At 46.1% G+C, this 9,159-nt stretch overlaps 1 protein-coding gene across 1 annotated transcript in view; it reads right to left on the reverse strand.

Annotated features, from left to right (window-relative positions):
* The window catches only part of CLCN5 (chloride channel, voltage-sensitive 5), a 40,809-nt gene that overhangs the window by 7,642 nt on the left and 24,008 nt on the right, over positions 1–9,159 (reverse strand). The window contains exons 3-9 of the mRNA XM_009334694.1: positions 8,560–8,711; positions 6,204–6,303; positions 4,544–4,728; positions 3,790–3,912; positions 3,078–3,284; positions 1,892–1,972; positions 449–991 (exon numbers count right to left, since the gene is read on the reverse strand). Of these exons, the coding sequence (XP_009332969.1) occupies positions 449–991; positions 1,892–1,972; positions 3,078–3,284; positions 3,790–3,912; positions 4,544–4,728; positions 6,204–6,303; positions 8,560–8,711 (1,391 nt within the window). The remainder of the gene's footprint in view (positions 1–448; positions 992–1,891; positions 1,973–3,077; positions 3,285–3,789; positions 3,913–4,543; positions 4,729–6,203; positions 6,304–8,559; positions 8,712–9,159) is intronic.

The raw sequence follows: 9,159 nt of genomic DNA on the forward strand, positions 1-9,159 counted from the left end.
GCTCAGACCTAGGCAGTATACCCACAGCTCGGGAGGCTGCCACCAAACAAGTTCAAAACCATCCGACCAAGGAACAGCTATGATACGTAAGCATTCACAAATTTAGATATCGATTGCTTTGCAATTAGCTATCGCATACATATTGCATATCTATCAAAAAGGCTTAAGGCAGGACAATCTAGAAGCATGCTGTGTCTGGAAAACGGGACACGAAGCCCTGAGACACCAGCTTCAGTGACTGCATCTGGTGCCCACGCTCACGCTAAAAGGTTTCTACTGCCCTCAGTTATGAGCAGCAGAACTAATAATTGGAGTCTATCACCTTGCCCCCTTCGTAACAGAGCTTGGGGAGGAAAACGTGTCTGTTCATTGAGCAAATAAAACTCTAAGATGTGGGGTTCCTGCAGAGGACGAGAAGAACGTGAGCTCCTTTACAGGCAACTCTCACCTTCATGCCAAAGGTGAAGATCGTGATGAAGACTTTCATTATAAGGGCTAAAGCCAGCTGCCACATGGCGGTGTAAACTCCTGGGCCAGCAGCTCGGTCTGGCAGGTCATCCCCTTTGGTGCTGTTGAAATCGTTCACATACTCGCAGAGCTTGGAAGAGTCCAAAATCCCACAGTCGTTGAAGAGCTCAGAAATCAGCTCGCTGGTGCTCATTCTGGTGTACTCGTTGGGGAAGGCCAGAACGGCTGTGATTGCAGTCACTACAAACACCTCCAGCACAGGGTATTTACCAAGCTTGGTCGTCTTGCGTCGCCTGCACCAGGCAATGTTGCTGCGAATGAAGAAAGCTCCCCAAAGCCCACCAAATATTCCCAAAAGGATGAATGGCACAAGCTCCAGAAGGTGCCATGGCATGTGAAACTCCACGTAGAAGAGAACCAGGCGGCTGTTCCCAAAAGGGTTGATGGAGCGCAGGGTAAACGCAGCGACCAGAGCAGCGAAGAAGGAGCGCCACAGTGTCTTGAGAGGAAAGTAGTAACTGACCTAAAAAGGAAAGACAAAGCATATTCTGTCACTTTAACACTTATCACTACACCGATCGCTGCCCAGTAACAAAATCACCACTGCATGAAGTAAAAGCAAGGACTGAGACCGATGTGCACTGGCTACATACCCTCCTCTCCAGCCAAGCACCCCAGGCTTTACTTTAAGCTCCTGTTCAATGAGGATTGCAATGACCGGGATGGGTCCTGGCCTGCATACCTCCAATGCAGCAAGTGCCCTCTATGATCCCTGAAGTGGAGGCGACTTACTCGGATAACAAAAGCTGTTACAAATCAGCTATGAGCTGAATCCGGAGAACTATTTGCCTTGCATGCTCTGCAAAGTCCAGAAGTGCCAAACAACAGTGCTTGCCATAGCTGCCACCACAACTATTGCTCAGCTGAGCAAAACCATCCCATTCCTCCTCTGAGCTAAGCCCTGAAGCAAGCAGCGGTGATCCATTTCACGTCTGGATCAAGAACAAGGATTAGAAGTTCCTTGGGAAGAAAAGGGGTTTGATAAGCCAGACAAGTTTGTTCCCAGGTACCCCGGGACAGAGTTGTCAGGAGAGAGTGGGGACATACGGAAAACATGACAGAGGCTGTGGCTGTGAGCAGTCAGTGTTGCTGAGCACGGACAGACCGGGGGAAACCAACAGGTTTATTGCAAAGCTACGGATAGACATCATCCAAAATAAACTATCCAGTATTCGTAAGAATTACCTGAAACCCCAATAAGCTTTTAGGTTGCTGGGCCTTGTAAATACACCACCAATCAGTATTCAACAGGGTCTCCTTTCCACACCTAAGCAGTTATGAGTGGACTGTATTTTTAAACCAGCAGGGTCAGTTCTTGCAATAAAACAGCTCGCCAAGAGCTAATAGAAAATGCTGATGTTACCTCTTCCAGACTAAAGAGCACTCCTCCGATCGGTGCACCGAAAGCTACAGACACACCAGCAGCTGCAGCTGCTGATAAAACCTAAGAGAGAAACCAAAGACAGTCAGACATTTTCAGCCCCCCTGCAAACCTTCCCCCTTTTTTTGTTTGTCTTTAAATTTGTACAATTTTTATCTCTGCTTTGTATCACTATAAGTGATATGCATATCACTTATACGTATCACCTCCCCATGGCCAAGGATCAGCTGGGACCAGCTGGGACTTACTATAGTGATATGTATATCACTTTAGTATGTGCACAGTAAGCCAGGGTCTGACCTGTTTTAAAGACAGCAGGGAAAAGATGGAGTGAGCCAATTCCCTAGGGAGAGAGGCTGCAAGTAGCTACAAGAACATCAGTGTTAGCATTTCAACAGTCGCACACCCAAATCAGTGGAAGTGGCATCACTGGCAACTACCTTTTTTGGTTTCAGCTGATTTTGTGCTATGCTTTCACCTTAGATAAAGCTCCAGTATAACAGAACAGCAGTAATTTCACCTCCCAGAACACACTGACTTTTGCCATGTTTGCCTGTCCCACATTCATACCATTTCTCAGAAGAGGGTAACACAGTACAACTAGAGGTGCTGCGGGGCCACCCAAACCCCTGCCGGCCCACTGGGCAGACTCTGTCGGTTTTGGTTTAGCAGAAGGTGAATTGGCCAATGTGATACTACGCATCTCACATTAACCTCCAGTGACTTGTCCAGAGAAAAGCCTTACAGCACTGTGAGGAAACACTCATGAGCTTCACGTTAGATGTCAGCTTGGTTCCTACACCATGCCCATCGCTGTGTCCCTGAAAGCAAAGCCCTTCATTTTACTCCTTAGGCCAAGTCCAGGTCCCTCAAACAGTCCCTACGTAGTTTATGGAGTTGCATGGCAAACAAACAAGCGTTGCAGAACTGGGTCCGCAGCAGGTTAGTGCCAGTGAACGCTCCCATCACAAATGAGATGACGACCTGCGCTGGGGAGATGCCGTGGTGTCACTTCCTAACCGAGATGGCTTTTGCTCCAACTAGGTGCTGCGCTGAGGCACACCGAGAACATGCCAAAACAGAACAATTTACAGTCAGCGCAATTTACAGACCCACCGGTCTCCCCAGGCTACCGCAGCAGTTTGACAGCATCGGTGTCTCTCCGTACCTCTCTGCGCTTCGCTTCGTTCTTCCTGTATTTGGTGAAGAGATGACACAAGATGTTTCCACAGCAGCAGGCGACGTGCACCAGGGGCCCCTCTTTGCCCAGGCTCAGCCCAGAGGACACCGCCAGCACTAAGGTGATGGTTTTGATGATCAGCGTCCACTTGCCCAGGTAGCCTCTAATGATGAAACCACTTAAGATAGTTTTGATCTGGAAGTCAAGCACACAAAGCTCTACAGGCTTTCATTCAAGCCCTGGTCAGAGCTCCTGTTTTACTAGGCGCTCCCAATCCTGCCCTCAACTTTCCCCTACAGCTTCCAGAGTTGTCCCCCCCCAGCTATCAAAAGTAGCATAGAGTCAGTAAAAATATCCCTCCCTGCAAAGGCAGAAACAGCCGTTTGAGTCCTTCCTTCAGGGCCACTAGCCCTGCTGAAGAAGAATCTGAGGGTAGCTTTTGTAGCGCTGTCTTACACAAACGGTGTGCTTTTGTTTGTACTTCCTGCAGTAAATGCCAAAACATTTTAGTTTTTAAAGGGATTGCAGGGAGACTTAAGTACTTAAGACATGTTTCAGGAATAGTTTGGAAAAAACCCATATATTAAGCCACCATCTAAACTGCAAGAAATTATTATTCCATAGCAGGCACGCGTAATCTTTGGATAGTGGATCCCTACCCCACCTTAAAAAAACCCAACCCACTTTCATTCTCACTCACCTCTGGGATCCCTGAGCCACAGGCATAAGGAGCAAACCCTTTCACAAGTAACACAGCAAGAAGGGAGAATAACAAGGCCCAGATAACGTACATGAAGTAGTTGAGAATATATGCAAAAGCCCCCTGAAATGCAGAGAAAGTTACCCAAATTAGATCATTTCAACCGAGATCACATCAAACCTGCGCACTGAAGCAAGCACACAGAAATAGCTGGTAATCTCACATCAGTTATTAGCCAATAATTAAGAGAACTGCACTAAGTCTGAGGTTTCAAGGACAAGTTACATTTGCTGGGTTACGGGGATATGAACCAATCGTATCTCCAAAGACCGCTATATAAAATAGCAAACAAGGTGCACAAGCAGCTTGGTACTGGGATAAGCGTTGTCCCAGTCAAGCGGGCTGCTCCACTGGAGAGAGCTGCCAGGAACACGAGACTTGAGCTCGTCTGGCCTTCCTCTAACAGGTTCACGGGCAAAATATCTTCCAAGCAGCAAGTCTCAGACACATGACTAAAACCCTGCACTTGTAAATGCGTCAGTGTTCTCCTTCCCGCCATCCCCGCCGAGGACAACGCATAAGCAACTTGGTTGAGTTTATTTACACCCTTGGAAGACCCCAACGATGAACGTTAAACCACCGAACCACCTAGAGCTTGCACTTCTGGCACATACATCCAGATCACTAGCAAGGGACGATACAGGCTGGGGAAATGGGACATTCGGCAGCAAAACCAGTTGTAGGCACACGTCACCTCCCCATGGCCAAGGATCAGCTGGGACCAGCTCTTCCACTCGGGACACTTGTCTCTGTCCGTAAAGGTCGTGTTGGATTTCCAGCAACAGTGCTCGTGGTTAAACCAGAAGCCTGCTAAACACACTCCTTCTTTCAAATCTGTCATCCAGTGGGCAGAAATGTCTATCAGACCCGCTAAGGAACCTAGTTTAAAGAAAAAAAAAAAGAAAAAAAATTTAATAATTGCCTTATGCAGACTCAAATATCCGAAGGTCACTGTCTGCCCTACTAATTTTTGACTCACCGACCAACAAATAGAGCAGTACTGATATTTTTGCCTACAATTAACTTTTATTCTATAGAGAGCCAAATGGGAAGATTTGCTTAAGTATATATATTGAAAAGAGTAGGTCAGGAAACACAGCATGCCTAATAATATTTCAAAGGCTGACCATCGCAAACTGTGTTCAAACCCACCCTACTTCACTAGAAATCAGTTCTTCTCAATTACGCTGAAAGAGCGCTTATTAAATATAGCACAGCAAGTAGTCTGAGAGGCAGAGAGGGACGTATTGCATTTCTGGAGGACGCAGACAAAACGTGTCACCAGTCTCCAGCACAAGAGCTGGAATCCAGGAGCTACACTAACAACACTAAGACTGTGACAGGAATAACTTCGAATTTGGAGAAAACATTTCCAATCCCAATTTAAAAAAAAAAAAAAGAGGGGAAATTACAACTGTGCCAAGTGAAAAAAGCAAGCAGAGCGCCACTACAGAAAGTAATTCCGATTTTCAGATTTTAAAAGAGGAATCTTCAAGCAATTTCTTATTTTTCTGTTAAGAATAACTCCTACCATCCCCAAAGATAAATGCTGCAATCAGCTCTATTCTCAACTAAAATGCCACATCAACACAGAGGCCAGGAACGGAGACCTCTGATCCATATGAGCAAGTGCTAGCACAAGCTCCAGAGGTAGCAATAAACATTTAGCAAATCTTCCAGTTAATGAAAAACTGGCTAGCAGCTTTCCTATGTAAATATTAACAGAAGATTTAATTTCATTCCTCATGATGAATGCTTAGCTGCTTTCTATCGGGAAGATCTGTATCCAACCGATTTACTTCTGCTGCCCTGGGTCCAAAGTTTGCTTCTGAAGTCATTTAAAAGGTCTCAGCCAGTCAACCTCTGAAAGAAGCCTGACTTCCCAAGAAACACTTCTCACTTTTTATATCTAAGTATGGGGGGAGGGCAAATCTTGCTAGCAGTCCTTGGCATTAACCGCTCCATCATCAACGAAGAGCGTTCAAAGACGATGTGCACCATGACGCTCTCCTCTGACCCAGCATTTTGATCAGCTCTGCTTTGATGAATTTCTTTTTTCTTTATTTCAGAGCTCTGTACCAGCAGCAGATCCAGAGCCGTGTCCAGGACAGCTTTCAGTCTCAGTTTTGTATCTGGGTATTTACACAAACATGGCCTCAAAGCACTTAAAAATAATTCTCCGTAAATTGCAAAGCAGCGGCAGAGCCGTCAATGTCAGTGCAGCCCCTTGCACGGCCCTTGCTCCAGGGACAAAATCTCCTGCTCCAGCGATCTGCCAGGGTTTGTGGGAGGAATCGATCCTGATGCTGCAGTGCAGAACCAGGACTTAGTTTTAAATTGAGGTTTGCTCTTACCTGCCAACAACCCAATGAAAAGCATCAACAACCAGCCAGAAAAGGCATCGCTCACGCTGTGTATCAGTGCCCATGTGGACTCTTTACTTCTACTGGTGATCTAGAAAAGTTTTTTCAAGAAGAAAAAAACAATCTGTTAAGACACTGATCTACTTTGGTGTAAATGCTCTAAAAACTACATGGTGATGCTGTTAGCGGAAGATAGCCCCTAACATTCAAAACAACAGTTATCATGACATATTCTGCTTCGAGGGGCAAGAGAAAAAGTATCAGGCAGTGTCTGCTCTTACAGCTGGAACAGTAAATGCAGCTCTGGTTAGGAGACGTACAAGAACAGATCAAGGATATTTCCATTTCTCCCAGCAAAAAAGAAAGTATTCAAGTAACGCTTTCCTCCTAGGTGTCTTCTGCATAAAAACAAGACAAAATTCATCCCTTAATCTTTTAAAGCCATTACTTGCTAGTAATAGCAAGTTACCAATATCCTGATGCCACAAGCAAATCTGGATGCTGAAGAAACCCTTCAAGCACTTTGCCCCCAGCAATTTATCAATACCACCTCGTGGGTATTGATGCCCACCAACTGTGAGAGCAAACAGAAGCTGTCACCGGCATTCCACAGTCTCCAGCTACTGCCTCGGCATCTGTAATACAAACTAGATGTTGCTTTGAGCAGGGGAGACTCTGCCAAGCGCTGCTCAGCCAGACACGAGGGGGGCCGCAGGTTTAATACCAACGCAAAGGAACGGCCGGGCTGGGAACCAGGCTGTGCTGGTGGCACTGGGAAGCGGGACTCAGACCCGTCCAAGACGCCCCAGGAGGGTGAACTCCTCAGAGGCTCTGGCCCCGGTCTGTCTGCGTCTGGAAGGGAGGGCTGAAGCCTGTCAGTCTCACTGCTCTTGACAGGCGGACAAAAGGGTGACAGAACAGCTATTGTGTGCCCCGATTACCCCGGCCGCCTCTCCCAAGGGAAGCATTCCAGTACACCACTATTCTTCCCAGATAAAAAGGCACATTGATGCAAACAACTAATACTCACTAAATGGGGAATAAATAAAGTAAGAATCCTTTCTGCCTGAATGAACGTCGTTTGGTTTTTTCCTCTGGATTTTTGTCTTTCAAATGCCGCACTGATGGTGAGTAGAACTGCTAGTGAATCAAGGCAGGGGTTGGGGTGGGTGCCAAAACTATTTCCTTTATATTTCTTTCCATTGGACCAACCCTACACCTCTTTGGCCAGCAGTAACTTCTGCCCTGACCCGATTTCAACTTCTTCCGACAAAGACAGAAGCGTTCTTTTTATACAACCATCTCTCTGCAGATAGGAAATAGACAGCCCTGTCCCACGCTGATGGGCATCACCTTTGCATCCGTGCATAGGGGCACACATGTGAGAAGTCTTTTGGGTTTGTACTCTTACCACACTCTTACCACAGATGGGAACAGTTTTTTGGGCAGGGGGTAGTGGGGGCATGGAGCCCCTTAATTGGGTCTGTGCTTGCTCAAGTTTGGGCATTATACTGTATTGTATGTAGTCACACACTGAGCAGCGACTGTGTTCACTTTGTGCACCGTTATTAAGACACAAGTTGTTTTGTGAAGCTCAGGAAAAAAAAAATTAAAGAAGATTTTGGCAAGCAAACAGAGTTGAGTTTAGTCATCACCCTATGAGAGTTCTGCCAGCAAGGGTTTCTCGTGAATCAGGAGCATGCCGGGGACATTGGTACTTTATTTAAAGCATCCCTTGCTTTCTAAGCAGATTCCTTTAATTGCAGAGAGCGCTGAAGTCCTGGGAATGAATTCTGAAAGAACTGCACTTCGTTCTCTCAAACATGCAGCACAAAAAAATTCCAATAGAAAGAGTATCATTCACAAGTGCAGTTGCACAAACAGCCTGTTTCTTTATCAATAAACGGGATCATGGGTGCTTAAAATCTTCCATTATAAACCATGCAATAGCACTGTAATTGTTCCAAATAATGCATGCACCTTCCATGAGTAGGACTGCAGCTTTTGCTACGCTTCAGTCTCGAGCAAGTTTAACATGGCATAAGAAAATGTGCCATTAATGCATTTAAGATGTGTATCAGAAATCCACTAAAGCTTTTTAAATAAATAAAAGCCTTCAGAAGAGAAGTAGTCATTGATAAACTGCAACACGTTCAATTTAGCGTTCCTTTCCCTCAAATTAAAGATCCTGCAGAGAGGCTCACAGTTCCCACCCTAAGGGCAATCCCTCCATCCTAGGTGTGTCTCTAGTAAGTGGCTCCCTAGTCCGGCAATCAGAACTAAGATTAGCTCTAGCAAGTTAATTATTCTGCCTTCAGTGCCGGCAAGGAGTAGTAAGAAATTTTACCTCTCTGTGCCTGTCCCGGTCCCTGGACTTCTCTCGCACCCAATCTATAGTGTTAAAATCTTCGTAGGTGCCCACACCAGGAAGAGGTTCCTCCAGGAAATCCATCATTGTGCTTGTGCCATTCATCCCTCCTCCATTATATGAGGAAAATCCTGGTGGGGGAGAAAGGGGGGAAAAATTGAGCATTTCTTAGTTTTCCCCCTTTTTAGGAAAAAAAAAAATCCAAACACATCACCAAAACACTAACTTAGGGGGAAAACGACAGATTTCAGTGGAAGCAAAGAGCTAACGAGCTCTTCCTTGAGCTAAATACCCCAAGCAAGCCTCCCAGCGATGGGCAGCGCGGGTACACCCTTCCCCAGCTCCAGCAGTTCATGTAGAGATGGGGTCGTTCCTGGAAACGACTGTTTAGGAACCGAAGTAAATCAACACTAGCATCTAGACGTTAATCAACTTCTCCCTAAATCCAGGACTTGCCATGACGATATTTTGCCATTTGAGGAAAGCAAAGGGGAGAGGGAGAGGAGAAGGTGAGTATTTGAGACCCCCGGCAGAGCCGGAGGGAGTCCCAGATGGATCTAGTGAAGATGAAAGCAGGAA

The sequence above is a fragment of the Pygoscelis adeliae genome, unplaced genomic scaffold, assembly GCF_000699105.1.
Source record: "Pygoscelis adeliae isolate BGI_AS28 unplaced genomic scaffold, ASM69910v1 Scaffold412, whole genome shotgun sequence".
Taxonomy (NCBI): Eukaryota; Metazoa; Chordata; class Aves; order Sphenisciformes; family Spheniscidae; genus Pygoscelis; species Pygoscelis adeliae.